The 16,351-nt window shown below is 37.5% G+C and overlaps 5 protein-coding genes across 5 annotated transcripts; 1 reads left to right on the top strand and 4 right to left on the bottom strand.

The window, feature by feature from the left end:
* Window positions 1-439: 439 nt before the first annotated feature.
* PHYBLDRAFT_137570 (hypothetical protein) lies at window positions 440-1,779 on the bottom strand (the record flags this gene model as incomplete). The annotated part of the gene is made up of 3 exons (XM_018429864.1): window positions 1,294-1,779; window positions 919-1,013; window positions 440-760 (listed from the first exon to the last, which is right to left on the bottom strand). The coding sequence occupies exons 1-3, from the start codon at window positions 1,718-1,720 to the stop codon at window positions 440-442; spliced, it is 843 nt and encodes a 280-aa protein (XP_018283851.1). The 5' UTR covers window positions 1,721-1,779.
* Window positions 1,780-3,510: 1,731 nt separating this feature from the next.
* On the top strand, window positions 3,511-5,415 carry PHYBLDRAFT_119733 (hypothetical protein; the record flags this gene model as incomplete). Its single annotated transcript, XM_018428703.1, has 6 exons — window positions 3,511-3,559; window positions 3,801-4,182; window positions 4,364-4,583; window positions 4,659-4,778; window positions 5,059-5,196; window positions 5,338-5,415. Coding segments are annotated over 6 exons (987 nt in total), but the record flags the coding sequence as incomplete, so codon positions are not given.
* A 1,197-nt stretch (window positions 5,416-6,612) lies between these two features.
* PHYBLDRAFT_175771 (hypothetical protein) lies at window positions 6,613-8,166 on the bottom strand (the record flags this gene model as incomplete). The annotated part of the gene is made up of 2 exons (XM_018437574.1): window positions 6,613-7,039; window positions 7,121-8,166. The coding sequence occupies 2 exons, from the start codon at window positions 8,164-8,166 to the stop codon at window positions 6,613-6,615; spliced, it is 1,473 nt and encodes a 490-aa protein (XP_018283849.1).
* A 210-nt stretch (window positions 8,167-8,376) lies between these two features.
* Window positions 8,377-9,892, bottom strand: PHYBLDRAFT_137566 (hypothetical protein). Its single transcript, XM_018429863.1, has 6 exons — window positions 9,733-9,892; window positions 9,642-9,656; window positions 9,536-9,583; window positions 9,422-9,464; window positions 8,859-9,340; window positions 8,377-8,770 (listed from the first exon to the last, which is right to left on the bottom strand). Exons 1-6 carry the CDS (start codon window positions 9,766-9,768, stop codon window positions 8,621-8,623), a joined length of 774 nt encoding a protein of 257 aa, XP_018283848.1. The 5' UTR covers window positions 9,769-9,892; the 3' UTR covers window positions 8,377-8,620.
* Window positions 9,893-10,504: 612 nt separating this feature from the next.
* On the bottom strand, window positions 10,505-11,503 carry PHYBLDRAFT_178483 (hypothetical protein). Its single transcript, XM_018437993.1, has 3 exons — window positions 11,063-11,503; window positions 10,659-10,822; window positions 10,505-10,568 (listed from the first exon to the last, which is right to left on the bottom strand). The coding sequence occupies exons 1-3, from the start codon at window positions 11,378-11,380 to the stop codon at window positions 10,559-10,561; spliced, it is 492 nt and encodes a 163-aa protein (XP_018283924.1). The 5' UTR covers window positions 11,381-11,503; the 3' UTR covers window positions 10,505-10,558.
* Between the last annotated feature and the right edge of the window lie 4,848 nt (window positions 11,504-16,351).

The raw sequence follows: 16,351 nt of genomic DNA, 5'->3' as shown, positions 1-16,351 counted from the left end.
TTTGCTTCTTCGCTTCTTTGCTTCTTTACTTCTTTACTTCTTTCTTGCTCCTTTTTTGTACCCTTGTGTTCTCACCTCTTTTTTCTTCTTATTCTTTTTATAAAGAAAAAGAAAAAAAAAAACATACGTTTGTAGTAAAGGCGCCATTGACAGTGGTAGTAAAATGAGGTGAGGTAAGAAAAAAAAAAAAGGGGGGGGGGGGTAAAATGAGGTAAAATGAGGTAAAATGAGGCGAGAGATAAGGTAAGAAAAGTGGAGTGAGATAAAAACAAAACAAGAACAAGACGAAGAAAAAAATAAAGAGGTAAAGAAAAAAAGATAATGGAATAAGTGTAGTGCGGTAAGGTGATGATTATATATAATAAAAAACAATAATAAAAATAAAAATAAAAACAATTATAAGAAAAGCTTATAATTAATTAATTAATCAATTAATCAATTATTGGGTTTTCTTATTAACCGAGATCTCTCTGAGGGCTACGAGCATCTTTTCACGAGTTCCAGTGGCAAGTTGATCCACTGCTTCGGACTCTGCAAGGATGTTCTTGGTTGGGATGGCTGGCAAGACTCTGACGGTGATTTCTCCGGATTTGAATTCCTTACGCTTAGAGCTGTAGATGTGGTTATAGTTGGCAACAACGATTGGAACAATGGGAACCTGGGCCTGGACTGCCATGTAGAAAGCACCCTTTTTGAAGGGCAACATGGTGATTTCTGATTCATGACCACGAGTACCTTCAGGGAAAAGCCAGACATTTGTCTAAAAATGGGGAGTTTGTTTTTTTTAAAAAGGTAAAAAATATGAATTGTGGGGAAATGGGGAAAAATAAAAACGCAAAAAAAAGACATCAATTATAATTAATATTAAAGATTTAAGAAAAACAAGATTTGCGTTGTGTTTTGTCTTATTAGTCTTACATTTTTACGATGAATATCATCAGAAGCCTTTTGAGCTTCCTTGATTGCACTGTCACGGTTCTTACGGTCCAAGAAGATGGCATTGCTCAAGGTCACTATAGTTTAATAAAGATAAAAACAACATAAAAACATGGTTTAGTTACAACCATCATTTGATTTGATTCGATTCGATTCGATTCGATCTCTTTTTTCCCTTCCCCTTTTTCTTCCTCTATTCCTTCGTCCACTTTCACGCTCCTTCCTCCTGTCTTCCCGTCTTCCCAATTCTTTAATCCTCTCATACAATATATGTTTCTCTCTTTTTCTTATTTGTATTCTCTATAGACGGTTGTAGAAATACATATATAAATAAATAAAAGGCTTCACAACACTTACTGTACCAGCCGAGGATAGGGTAGTACTTGATGGCCTTCTTTGCTACAACAGAGGTAGCCTTTGGGAATACGCTTCCCATAACAAACACATCCATGCTGGACTGGTGGTTGCACACATATACAGCAGGACCATCGACCTTGAGGTTTTCAGCTCCCTCAATCTTGACGCTGACGCCAAGGAAGATACGTGTGAGGTTGTAATACAGTCGAGCGACGGCCCAGTTGGTGAGGTCGCTTCTACGGACAAGCGGCAGAAGAAGAGAGGCGCACATTCCAAAGATTGCAGAGATTGCGAGGCAAATGATAGAAACTAATGAGCGGTAGTAGAAGCTGCCATGCTTACGGTAGAGAGCAGCAAACACAATAGGAGCAACAGCCCAGACACTCCAGTGGACTCTACCCAACGCAAGGCTAATGTCTTCAATCATAATATAACGTCCTTTTTTTTGTTTTGTTTAAAGAAGAAGAAAATCAAGAAAATCAAGAGAAAAAAAAAAAGAGGACAAGAAGTATAATTTATGTTTTTTTTTTTTTAATATTTTTAATTTTTAATTTTTAATTTTTTTTATTTTATTTTATTTTTGGATTTCTTATTAATTTTTCTACAGGCAACCAAGCAACCAAGCAACCAAGCAACCAACCAAGTGAGTAAGTAAAATAAAAATAATACTATTATATATATAGATGAATATGAATATGAATATATAATTTACTTATTTATTTATTTATATTTATTTATATATATATATATATAAAATATAAAAAGTAATATGGATTTATAATATTTATATTTTATAGATAGTTAGAGAGCACGCTTTTATGCATGTGATAATGATACGCATTGGCCCAACAAAAAATAAGAATAAGAATTATAACAATAAATAGATGACTTTTTTCTTTTTTTTTCTGTTTTTGTTTCCCCTTCTTCTAGCCCAAGGGTGACGCCACAAGTTACAGTCACGTGATATTAACAGTAAGTAAAAGTAAGAGTAAGAGTAAAAGTAAAACAAACAAAAAAAGCATAACAGACAGTATCTCTCTTGTATAGCTTTATCTAATATGTATTTTATGTTTCCAAGACCAAAATATAAAATATAAAATATATCTTGGAAAATTTATGTCGTGAATTTTTGTAATGGAATTTACAATTCAGAATCATACACACCAAAAACGCGATTTGCAGGCATGATATTTCTCTCAGGAAAATGGTGTAAACATATTTACATATATGGATAATAAATTAAAAGTATTTCCAAATATGGCTTTTCTAATTTAGGAAACACTTTATTCAATATCTAATTATATTTCTTGTATTGTACGAGTATAAAAGAAAAAGAGAGAAAGACGCGTATTTAGCTATATATTGTGGTGCCAAAATACAGTTAAACACGTTTGTAAGTCGCATAATTCGAAAAAAAAATAAGGCGCATTTTTGGGATAAAATCTTTTCAAAGTTCTTTTTTTTTTATATATTTAAAAGGTAAAGTATATATTTTTAAAAAAATAGTGTCAGAATGTTTAATGGGTTAATAGCCTAAGAGCGCTTTTCGGTGCGGTTTATTTGGAAAAAAAGGTTCATTCATAACGGTCAGGAACTCTTAAAAATGCGACTTATTTTTTCGAATTATGCGACTTTTATAGTGTGTTTTACTGTAAAGATTATTATGCTATTTCTATACTCTACTCTCACACACACACAGAGAGAGAGAGAGACCTTCTTTATTATATATAGTATTTCTCTCTCATTTACAGCTTGTTCCCTGCTTTCCCTGCTTTTCCTGCTTTTCCTGTCTTCCCTTTTTCTCTCTTTCTTGGTTTCTTTGTATTTATAATATAATTTATATGTATCTATGTATCTATATATCTATGTCCCTTGATGTTTCCTATTTTATATATATATATATTTAAACTCTGCTTCTTTAACTGAATAAATTTAAATGGATTTGCATTGAATTTGTAGTATATTGAATTGAATTGAATTGAGATATAGATTAATACATATATATACATATATATATATTCAATATTAACTTTTGATTTATAATAGTAGATATACATATATCCATACATATACACTGTTTATATCTATATAGACACACATACACACACACACACACACACACATATATATATATATATAATTTGAATAATTATAATATATTTTAATTTTTAAATTATCACAATTTTATTGTTCTCATCCGAAGCTCATTACACTTTTATGGGTAATCAGTGCTGTAAAGAAGAAGCAATTGATTTCCAAGGTCAAGGTAATAAAATTACTACTGTTGCTTCTTATTTGCTTGATGTCATTACTATTACGACAACCAACAATAACTACCATAAGAAAACGCAGTAACAACGAATGACTTGTACATCTACATTGTGCATCTAAATCATGTCACAATTAACAAACCAAAAACAAAACAAAATGTTATAGCTTTCTTTTATTCTCTTATTAATATCTATCTATCTACTTACGCACACTTATATATATATATATAATAGCAGCCAATCTCCGTCACTTTTATTTACTAAGAGTGATTGGAAAGGGTGCGTTTGGAAAGGTCCGGATAATCCAACACAAACAATCTCGGAAAGAATATGCTCTCAAATACATATCCAAGTCCAAGTGTGTCCAACTCAAGGTGGCGCACAATGTGATATCCGAGAGACGGCTGCTAGAGCATATCCATCATCCTCTCATAGTCAATCTGCGATATGCGTTTCAGGATGACGAGCATGTATTTATGGCCCTGGATTTGATGCTAGGAGGCGACCTCCGTTTTCATTTCGATCGATTGGGGGTCTTTACAGAACATCAGGTCCGTTTCTTTGTGGCCGACATTGCATTAGCTCTCATATATCTGGGAGAACAACGAATTGGACACCGGTAAGGGCAACAAACAATATATAGATAGATAGATAGATAGATAGATATTCAAATCAGATCAAATCAAATCAAATCAAATAATGTCACTTTATATGTAATATATACATATCGCACCATATATTTTATATTTATTTTATTTTATTTCTTTATTTATTTATATTTGTGTTTATAATATAACAAGAGATATCAAGCCCGACAATATCTTGCTGGATTCAAAAGGCCACGCCCATCTCACGGATTTTAATATCGGGACTCGATTTGATTCTCAACGTCCCATGCGCTGGTCTCGAGTAGGATCTTTGGCATACATGGCACCAGAGATCCTTAATGGGTCAGGGTACGATACGACTGTAGATTGGTGGAGTTTAGGTATAACCGCATACGAATTACTATTTGGAAAGGTATAAAGATAATAGTAATAATTTATACATACATACATACATACATATTTATGTATTTATGTATTTGTTATGTAGCGTCCCTATCGAGGCATTAACAGCGAGGCTCTCTCAAACGCAATTATGGAGGACCCACTATGCCTGCCCGTAGATGCCTCTGCACGTTTTTCACCCGAGTGTTTACAAGTCATCCAAGGTGTAAGTAATAACATTTATTACAAATATAGAAATTTTACTTTATTTCATTGGGATGGGTAATCTATTTTGGCTTTTTTAAAATGACATGTGTGGATATATAAGAATAATACCAAATTTACATATATGCACTTTTTTTTTACTCTTATTTTGTAAACCAATTGTGTTTATTCAAATTCAAGTGGGGGGTGTATAGTGGGGCAATTGCATTCTATACATATACACATTCATGTAATTTAATTATGTTTGGTATATGTATATATATATATATCTGACAAATTAGTTGCTTACAAAATCTCCAATCGACCGACTTGGTTGTGGACCGGCTGGCCCGCGTAAGTTCCTACAACATGCTTGGTTTGCCGGGATAGACTGGCGTGGTCTTGAAACAAAAACTGCTGTTTCACCATTCATACCAAATGTAAGTTACTAAATTAAATCAAGAGTAAATAAGAAAGAATTAAAGTAATTTTTTGTTGTTGTTACTGTTGTTCAATATATTACTATTGCTATTGCTATTATTGTTATTATTATAATCGTTGCTGTCTATTGTTTATTGTAGAGCCAAGAATCAAACTTTGATGCAGTGCATGCACTAGAAGAGTTACTTTTGGAAGAAGTACCCCTTAGACCAACAAAATACACTCCAAAAGTACACCGTAGTTCGGGTGTCTCAGATGTACCACTCACACTCGATGAATCTGAACTCAATCTGATGGACGAAAAATTCTTACCGTTCGATTACACCAAACTACAATTACCAGAAATCAACATTGAAAACATTATTAATAATAAGAATAATTATTATAATAATAGCATAAAAAATGGCGACAATGACAATGACAACGACAACGACAATGAAAACGACGATGGTTATGATGGTTATGACGATAGTTTTAATAATACTACCTTCCATAGCTTCAATACCTTTAATACCTCTAATACCTCTAATATCGATATCAATAATCTTAATCATAATACTCAAACTAAAAATACTTGCATAAACCACATCTCCAATCATATCAACCAGTCAATACTACTACAGCCACTACTACAATCACAATCCCAATCACAATCACAACAAAAGCCACAAGACAAGGGGCTATTCCATCGAATGGGTCAAATCAACCAACATTTCGATCAGTCAAGGTACCGTTCCCAAGGTTACGAACTCACCCCAAATGGATTCCAAGACCAGACTCTCTCTGCTTTGTAAAATAAAATTTTAAATAAAATCAATAATAGCAATAGCAATAGCAATAGAGCTAGTAATTCACACACAAACACACGCACACATACACGCACACATAAATAATCCCCTTGATTTTTTTTTTGGTTGACTTGATCATTGTTCTATACAATTTTTCTTCTCCTTGTTCTTTGTCCTTCTTGTGCCTCTCCTTCTTTATGTATATGTATTATATATAGATATATTGTTTATCGAAGCCAAAAAAAAACGAAAGCAGCAACAAAGAATTAAATAAGAATAGTAATATTCAAAACCAAATAAACGATACAAAGAAGAAGAATAGATAAATAGATAGATAACGATGATGGGAGTAAGTGAGGGAGTGAATGGTCAAAAGGAATATAAAGATGTGAAAATACAACAAATACAACAATAGCTACACATACTACACATACATACCCATACCCATACCCATACCCATACCCATACCCATACCCATACCCATACATATATATATACATATACATATACATATATACATGCATGCATGCATATGTGTATACCCACAAAAACAAGTCTTTATATGTATGCATCTATAGGTTGGTGTAGTGTAGTACGAACAAAAAGAAACAACGAGAAAGAGAGACCTCAGTAAATAACTGCATGGGTATACTTGACTATGTCTGGATCCTCTATAAACTTCCTCATAGACTGTTCATCCATCTGTAACTGGATATCATATATTGGACCCTTTGTATTTTCACTTCTTCCAAACAAAACCAAGCACCCGTTTCCACCAAATGTGATGTATCCGCGCGTGCGATCAGGACCCCCAAACCCAAAGTCCAGGCGCCAGAACGGAAGCATCGACACATCACTGACGGTGTGGTGCGTGGGTGTATTGGGCTGGTAGGACAGGTAGTGGACAGTCATGTCTTCATGGGTAGTGTACAGTTGACTCAGACCATGAAATACGGATGCCTTGAGATTGGCCATCATTTGTCGAAAATTGCAAGCCGTGTCTACCAACGATGTCTTTTCTAGGCTATTCTTTGTGATTCCCAAGGTTCGAGTACTAAAAAAAAGAAAAAAAAAAAGAAATGATAATTAGGTACATGTATGAATTAAAGATAAAATATCTAAACACACTCCACACACTACTTGCATCATCCAGTTTCCAAAATAAAAATTCATTTCCTTGCTGTTCTTCATACGTGAGCGCCCATTCACTGACACAACCCACTTGATTTCTTCATCGTCATCGACATGGCGTGACCGGGCTAGTGCTCTAAGAAGCATAGCAAACAGCGCATCTTTTGTCGACAGCCACTGTTTTGCCTGGATCATTTCGGGTGTGTGGGCGTCCTTTTTACAGGCCTGCAGACCGTCCGAATAAAACTCAAGCAAGACACTCTTGAGTGGAGGAGGCTTGACGATATTGGTTGGCTGTAGCTTTATGTGAGTGTCCAAAAGAGATCGGCTTCTGTTGTGCGTTGTGGTCTCTAGGTTCCTGCGGCTGGGTAAGATCTGCATCTGGAGTGGGTCTTTGGTCGTACGATGCTCTTGTCGATAGTGTTCCAAAGACTCGGGTCCGATAACCGTGTTGTCCGGACACTTGACCAGGTCGCGTTTGAAGCTAGGCTTTGTGTAATCGACGCCCCGGGCAGTTTTTGCCCAACAATCGAGAAACAGACTGGTTGAGTAAGTGTCGGCAATTTTGTGGAGCATCATGATGGCCAGCGCAACCCCGCCGTCTGTAAATCGTATGAGTCTGATGGCCAAGAGTGGGTCGTCTGGCGAGCTATAGAAATGAACAGGGAACATGTGGTGGTAGTCGATCTGGGTCGGCAAATATCCTTTTGCTCTGAAGCGTTCGAGGCGGTCGTTGTAGACGGCTTCCTCGAACAACACACCGGTGTCCGTACATTCGATCACGTCTCTGCCGTTGCCAATGTCAAGCAGTCGGCCGGCCAAAGGATAAAAGCTGACCAGAACTTTGGCAAGTGCGCTTTTCAGGGTTGGAGTGTCCATGAAGTTTGGCGTGTTGTCTTTGTTAGGATAAAAAAGCAACAGAGGCGTGTAGGATTTGAACATGACCACATCCCAGTCTGATAGCTTCACACGTTTTTGGTGAATAGGTGTGGGTTCTGATGGGGTAATCAAATGCTGCTTGACAACCTGCACACGAGGCTGAGGCACCATTATTTGTTTGTTTGTTTGTCCTTGTTTTTTTTTTAAAAGAAAAATCCAATATATAGATATAGATACAGACACAGACACAGATACAGATACAGATATGTACGAAGATGATAAAGGTAAAGATGTAGACGTAGACGGGATGATATATTGAAAGGTATGAAAGCAACCAAAGAAGAGAAAAGAGAGAAAAGAGAGAAAAGAGAGACCAAGAATGAATAGAAAGAAAATAAAATACAAACAGTGTTTATTTGAACAAGAATTGTAAAGATAGCCAAAGCTTCTCTTTATATATGTATATGACTCTGTCTATATGATATCCCAGGTTTATTGTCCAAGGTGCTTAAATAAATAAGTAAATAAATAAATGATAGCAAGTCATTTTTTTTTCATCACTATATTTCTTATTTATTTATTTATTTGTATTTTTTTTTGGGCAGTTAAGATCAAAATCTAAATCCTATTCTTTTTGGATAAGCTTGAACTGGAGTGCATCGAGATAATTCTTTGGATCTATATCACGGAAGTAAGGCAATTCCATTTCCAAAGCATCAGGATGAAGCTCAGGGAAGTGTGTATTGATCACTTCCATAAACAGCTCATAAGCAGTCTGTACAAAAGAAGCAACCAAAGCAAATAGTAAGTAAAATTGCTCATATTAAAGCAATAATAAATTAATAAATTAATCTAATTCTTGCCTGGTTTCCGAGACTACTAAGATGAAGACCGTCTGACAAGAATTGAGAAAGATCGCGGTTCTGCTCCTTTGCACGGTCCAGGATTTCATCCCAGAGATTGATTACTGGTATCTTGTGTTCCTTGCCCACATTGCGAGCACACTCTGCATACAGACGGGTTGTCTCAAACTTGCGGTCCAGTTGAATGCCATTTTCTTCGCAAACCACCTTCCACTGGACTTCATTGATAGGTGGAGGGGTGATCAAGACAAGACGCAATGAAGGGTTGTAGTAAGGAGAAGAAGGAGACCGAACCATGGAAATTAATTCCTCTAGGTTCTTTTTGTATTTCTCAAGAGGGACATGCTGGAACGAAATAGGAAGCGCACCATCGTTGGCACCAAAAAAGATGGTCAAAAGTTGAATCTTTGCAGGCTGCTTTTGCTGCTCAACTGTTGGTAACAACTGACGCAGGATAGGAATAGCCCAGGTGGTATTATAACCTTTGTATATATGCGTGTTTTAGGTTAGATGCGCGACTGTTATATACTGATATACATTGACTGGTATTTAAGTTAATTTACCAGAAAATCCACGGTTCATGACATCAATCTTGCGTTGGTATGCCTGTGAAATGGTAATGAGCTTAGATAAAGGCAAGCTTGATGTATAGAAATACATTGGAACAAATACATTACATTGGCAATGCTGGCGCCAAATCCTTGAAAAAGAGGATCAAAGCTGAACTATTGAAGAAAAGGGTGGGTTCATCTCGATTGTTGTTGATTCGAATGGTAAATGTACCTGAGTAATGGAATCCTGATAAATTTATTAGTTTCCTTTTTGTTGTTTAATTTTATTTTCTTGATATTCATATATGAAAGAATTTTATTACCCCAAAGAGAACGATTTTGTGGTATGGATGGTTCATGCTTTGTTTTTATATAAAGTCTTTCTGGCTGGCCTATGTATTGATATGACGAAAGCTAAAGAAGAATAGCAGTAAACTGTTTAACTCTACAAATTTATATTTATATATACTTTTCCCCAAATTCAATATAAATTACACAAGCACAGACACAGACACACAGAAGCAAACTTTGACCTAATTACGGTTGGTTGTTTTTTTTTCAGCGGTCGGCCACAACTAGGTAAACGCTTAGGAACACACACATTTATACTATCAACGTGATGTGGGCGGGTGTTTTCTTTTGAAAATAGTCAATAGCCAAAATCACAGCACCAGAAATAAACGATTAACAGACCTTAGAAAATGATAGAAACAATATTAAAGCACAGAAAACCATACGAAATAAAGACTAGCATATATCTCTCTATTCTCAAAACCCTATGGACTTGTTTGGATATAAACCCTTGTTAATGACATTCTTTCTGGGCACTTGTAATACTAATTGAATCCATACTGGTAAAACAAAGAGACCAATAAGCGTTTTCACAATAGTCTATATATATGTATATGTATATGTATAAAGTATGTATAAATTATTGACATTTTCATTATTAGCATTATTACTAGTACCAGTACTAGTACTATTATTATTAGCAGTATTACTAATACCAGTACTACTATTATTATTATTATTATTATTATTAGTAGTAGTAGTAGTAGTAGTAGTAGTAGTAGTAGTAGTAGTAGTAGTAGTAGTAGTAGTAGTTAGTATTTCCTTTTTTTTATTCATTATCTTTTTGTTCTTTTTCCTTTAATTCAATCTATCAAGGATTAGTAATCCATTTAAAGGCAGTGATTAATAAGGATATTCAAGTATTCATCTTATCTTATCTTTCTTTCTTGATACTTACGTTCCTTTGCAGAACCGGCTGCCACACAAACAGGGTATTTTATCGGCTTCAATCGGGAATTTGTAGTCGTAAGTAATCTCCTCTCCCGGTTCAATATCCCGATTGGCATAAATTACAATCTTTTTGTGCTTGTCGACTGTGATGATCTTCGCACTACAATTAGGCTATAAAAAGAAAGGAAATAGTACCGTATAGAGATTACAAGACGTAGATAAGCGTTCATTATAGCATAACACAAAGAGTGTACATGAATATGGAAGTATATATAGTAGAATATTGAAATTTGGTTAGTTTTTGATAATAATGTTTATGAATATTAAGCCACACAGCAAATGGTTATTCATTTCCTTCGTCTCTGTGTGGTGTTTTCTTCCTATTCTTCTAAAAATGAAACACAAACTTACAGAACAACAGTGATTGATAAATCGCGCAATGCTGCCTTTTTTAGTGGCATCGATCACCGTATCATCATCCACACGAAACAGATAGCTGCTACCAATTCCACACCGTTCATACTTCTTCTCTCTCTCTTCGGCAACCTGCTGTCGAATAACCTCGCCCACATATTCAATAACCATGTCGTTTGCATCAATGTGCTCTTCTGCATACAATCCCCAGTCGTGAATAGGTGATTTGGCAAACCTCAGTTGCTTTTTACGGCTCTTTAGCTGATTGAACTTGAGGATGTCCGAATCTGCCATTGCTCGGTTGTTCATAGCCATGCCGACTGCCAGGCGTCGATTGTTGACTCGATTGGTACGTGAGGTTGTCCGGCCAGCCAGGATCGCAGGTGTGTCAAAAACTGCCTTGTTTTTAGGCAGATATGTAGCCTTTATCGAGTCAGGAATAATGTAGTATCCACGGCTTCGTGCACATCCTCCGCCTGTAATACTACTGCTACTACTACTAACACTCAGAGTATTATTATTATTATTATTATCATTATTATTAGTAATAGCAGTAGTATTAATAGTAGTAGGATTAATAGTCATGATACTCGTAATATTTCCACCAGTCTCTGAAGATTGAACCAAATCATCTAAACATCAATTAATTAGTACGCAAATATACATATAGTATCTCTCTCTTTATCTCTCTTATACATACCTTTGGGATCTCCGTGGATATCGTTTACAATAACCTGTCGTAAAAAGTCGAAATCTTCTACATCATCCACTTGTCTGAACGGATCCCAGTCACACGGCTCTTCAGACTGGGCGGTAGTCAACACCTCATCATCTTCTGAATCCGAAATCATCAGTGATTTTTCGAGCTCTTCCTGCGCCTCACGCTCCTTCACTGCTGCCTCTCGTCTCAGTCGAGCCTTTTCAGCCTCTTCTTCTCGTGACTTGGCTTCATCCTTTGGTTTCGACTTTACACGAGGAGCTACTGCAACACTTGTCATTGCTGTTAGTGGAACTGCAACTGTTCTTCTGGTTGTTGTTGTTGACGATGATGATATCGATGATACTGTTATTGCTGATGAAGGTTTCAATAAACGTTTCTTTCGAGCCAATGGTTTTCGCTGTATTTCCTCGCTTGAATCACTGCTGTATTTCAACTGTCTTTTTCGAGGTGTAGTAAACCGTTTCTTTTCTATTATTTCCTCCTCTTCGTCATCATCGTCGTCTTCCTCTTCCTCTTCCTCTTCTTCTTCTTCGTCGTCGTCGTCATCGTCCTCTTCTTCCTCTACATTGTCTGGCTCTAACCACTTATCATCTTCCTCCTCTTCTTCACTTTCTTGATGGCGACTACGCTGCTGTTGCTTTTCATGCAACTGTCGCAAAAACGCATCGTGTTCATCATCAACCTGACTCTCGTCACTAAGATAGTCTCGTAGTCGGCGTGGCTGTTCTCTCCTGCTAGATGGCTTCCACCGAGCTGGGGATCGAAGTGGGGATGCCTGATTTAACTTTTGCGAATGAGACTTTTGGTGATGGCTAAGATGGCTGTGATGGCTGTGACTATTGTGATTACTGTAGTGGTTGTTGTAGTGGTTACTACTACTACTAGTAGTAGTAGTAGTACTGCTATGATGATTATGATTATGATGATGATTATGGTTATTATGAGTATTATGAGTATTATAACTAGTATGAGTATTATTTTGGTTGTGGCTGCTGTAATGGTGATTGTGGTGTCGATTTGGTTGGCGATTTTGACGATAACGATTATAATTGTAATAAGAATCTTCATATTCATCCTCTTCGTTGTGTCTGCCTTCATTTTCGTGTTCATTTTCATCTTCACTAGAGGATCCAGATCGATACTCGCCTTCCTCGAGATTCTTTTTCTCAGCTTGTTTGTTTTTAGATCCAACAAGGCCGTTATACGTAGACGACGACGACAATGGAATCTGTGGTTGCAGTGTTGGCGAGACCAGGTGACTGGATCTTGAATCATAAACATCATATCCACTACTACCAGTTGTTGCTGTTACTGTTTCGATTGCTGCATTCGGTGTGTCTGTCGCACTCGCACTCGCAGTCGGTGTAGCTGCCGTACTTGGATCCACACGCCGTTTCTTGAACCTCGGTAGTTTATTGATCGGCAAACTGTCGTGCGACCCGCGCAAGCTACTACTACTGTTGCCACTGTCTTGATCGACGAGATTTCCAAAAGAGCCAGCAGGATCGTGATTACGGGACTTTCGAAGGGACGGGTTCAAGAAATCGTAGATGCAAGGTCCCACAACTCGGTTCTTGACATCCTTGAGAAAGACATCGGCCAATTGTTCAAACAACATCTTTTTGGCCTGGCACTTGGTGTCTTCCTGACTCATGACCGATTGTTTTCTGGTCATAGTCTCGGGAGATTTCTGTGCGTCGACCGTAGAGCTTACAGTTGATCTAGTTGATGATTTTGCTGGTACGGTTGTGGTTGCTATTCCATGTGCTGAACTTGTTTCTGTTGATGTATTCTCAGCCGCAGCAATTGTGGCCGTGTTTGTGGTTGCATACGCATCTGGAGTTGCGGTTGGAGTGGCAGTTGAAGAACCTGTCACTGTTGAACTTTGCAGGGTTTCAGTCGTAATTGTTGACGTTGATGTTTTTGCTGGATTTAATGTTGTTGAAGAGGACGCTGCCGCCGCCGCTGCTGCCGCTGCTGCTGCCACTGTTGCTGATGCTGCTGCCGCTGCTGCAGTTACCGCTGCTGTCACGGTGGGATCCCGAAGAGTCATACTGAGCTTGTAACCCATTACCAATTGGTTTTTGTCGACTGATGCGAGAGCTCGTTTTGCGGCCGTACTAGAATCAAAGACAACAAACCAATCGTCTGCATCATGATAAATCTAATGTTTTTTGTTAAAAAAAATTAACAAGAATTGATAATGGTATATAAATAAGCCAAATTCGTCTTCTTCTTTAATTATTTAATGTATATATATATATATATATATATGCTTGGTAATTGTTATTGAAGATAGAGAGAGAGAGAAAGAGACTTACATCAACGCAATTAAAGTAATAAAATACTTTTCTTAATTCTTCTAGAATTCCTCGTACAAACGGTAAACATTTACGAGAGATTAATAGACAAGGTTGAGGTTCTGAAGATGCATTTGACCGTTCCTATAAGCATGATTTATTTAGCATTTAGTTTATAGCCCAAATTTTCACAGATATACACATTTTTTGGTATTTGATATTCAAATCCTATTAGTTTTTACCTCTCGTCGTCGATCATCTGCCCAATAATCATTTCTTCGATTCCGTTCATATTCTCTCCACTCGTAATCTCCTGATGCTCCTGTTCCTACTCCAGCTGCTCCAGCTCCTACTCCAGCTGCTCCAGCTCCTACTCCAGCTCCTGGCCCTGCTCCTGGCCCTGCTCCTGGCCCTCTAATTCCAGACTCTCTTCGACTACTACTTCGTCCGTACCCACTATTACTGTTTCTTCCATAATATCCTTGTCCATTCTCTCTACCGACACTCTGACTGCGACTACGACTTCGACTGCGGTACCGTTCACGATCTTTTTCTCGATCTCTATCTCGATCTCTATTATCACGCTCACGGTTATGTTCACGATTCTGATCCCGGTCTCTATCTCGATCTCTTTCCCGGTTTCTATCTCTATCTCTATCTCTGTCTCTGTCTCTTTCTCTGTCTCTGTCTCTGTCTCTGTCTCCTCTATCACGAGGGTGTTCACGATCCCGGTCCCGGTCCCGTTCCCGTTCCCGTTCCCGATCTCTATTATCACGATCACCACGATCACGTTCTGAACCTGGGCTTGGACTGCGTCTTGTCCATCGGGGAGGTTGTCGAGATCTTGTGGGCGGTGGCTCGTACCGGTCTGTCTCGCGTGAGGGCGAGTAGTACCGTGGTGAATAAGAGCGTGGATAGCCTGATGATGTTGTTGAATCTGATGATGGTTGCTGTACTGCTATTCCCCCAACGCCTGATGTTGATGGTGGTAGTCCTGCCGTTGCTGTTACTGTTGCTCCTGTAGCTGTAGTAGCTGTAGCTGAAGTGATCGTCGTCGTCGTCATCGTATTGGTGGTAGCAGTTGCCGTTGAAGCTAACGGAGTTCGGTGATACCGTGAATCATCATACCGATAATCGTTTTGGCGATAATCTCGTGGGCGATAATATGATCTACTAGAGCCGCTATTGAGTGCAGAGGAATCTGGTCTGGATGTCCAGTGGTTACTACTACTGCTACTATTATTATGATTGTTATGAGTATTATGATTATTATTGCTGTAATGATGGCTATTATGATGTTGATAATGTTGATTATGTGGTTGATGGTGATGATGATTGTTGTGGCTATGGCTAAGGCTATTATCGTCTTCAACTACTTCGCCTTCTTCATGAGGTGGAGAGGATGACAGGGGAGTTGTTGGCTTTGGGCGTTGTGTCAGATAAGAAGAAGAAGCAGCGGAAGATGGATCTATGGGTTGGTCTGCCAGAGGTTTTTCGGATTGTCGCGGAGATGGAGACAAGGACAAGGATGAAGATAATGAAGAAGTACCGGGTTTCTGTTTTTCTATATGCATATATTAAAAGAAAAAATTGCAGCAGAATTATTTATATAATAAAGTAAAGAATATATATATATATATAAAAAAAAGGTTATTATTTTTTTGTGTCTGTATTTGTGTTTTGTGTTCTCAAGCATTATTCTTATTATTATTATTTTGTTTAATATTAAATTAAATTTACTACAAGTTTCTTTAAAAGTAATAATAAAAATAACATATCAAATTTCTGTGTGATTTGTGATTTTTACCTCCTGGATCAAATTCAACTTTAATTGCACTGGATCCACCAATGTGTCTACCGCTTCCTTTCTCTACTGCTCTACATGCTGCCATATGCCCATCACCGCTAGCAATGTCTGCTCCGAATGTCACGCGTGCTAGTCCAAGTGAGCCTCCTGTCAATGGGCATTTCTCAATTATAACGCATTCTACTTGGCCATAGACAGAGAAATATGTCATGATTTGGGATTCGGTTGTTAGAGGCGACAGGTTAGACACTAGAACTGTCTGGAGGGGTGCTGGACCGACAGAGAATTCATCAAACTAGACAACACAAAAAGTCAAAAATAAAAGTAATGGATGTATCTAAGGAATTCCAAATAAAGAAAGAAAGAAAAAGACGAAGACGAAAACGAAGACGAAAACTCCATGAACCAATCCCGAAGAAAAACACAAAGAAAGAAAGACTATATAATATACGCTACAC

The sequence above is a fragment of the Phycomyces blakesleeanus genome (genome assembly GCF_001638985.1).
Source record: "Phycomyces blakesleeanus NRRL 1555(-) unplaced genomic scaffold PHYBLscaffold_41, whole genome shotgun sequence".
Classification (NCBI taxonomy): domain Eukaryota; kingdom Fungi; phylum Mucoromycota; class Mucoromycetes; order Mucorales; family Phycomycetaceae; genus Phycomyces; species Phycomyces blakesleeanus.
Note: the sequence above shows the minus strand (reverse complement) of the source record. Positions and strands in the feature narration are given on the sequence as shown.

What these genes read in the sequence shown, in the direction of transcription:
- PHYBLDRAFT_137566 (XM_018429863.1), bottom strand. Translation starts at nt 9,768, where the DNA reads ATGAACCATCCATACCACAAAATCGTTCTCTTTGGG. An exon ending in CATGAACCGTGGATTTTCTG is followed by an intron (nt 9,341 to 9,421) that starts GTAAATTAACTT and finishes ATATATACAAAG; the next exon opens with GTTATAATACCACCTGGGCT. An exon ending in TTAGTAGTCTCGGAAACCAG is followed by an intron (nt 8,771 to 8,858) that starts GCAAGAATTAGA and finishes TCTTTTGTACAG; the next exon opens with ACTGCTTATGAGCTGTTTAT.
- PHYBLDRAFT_178483 (XM_018437993.1), bottom strand. Translation starts at nt 11,380, where the DNA reads ATGGCTATGAACAACCGAGCAATGGCAGATTCGGACATCCTCAAGTTC. An exon ending in TTATCAATCACTGTTGTTCT is followed by an intron (nt 10,823 to 11,062) that starts GTAAGTTTGTGT and finishes TTCTTTTTATAG; the next exon opens with CCTAATTGTAGTGCGAAGAT.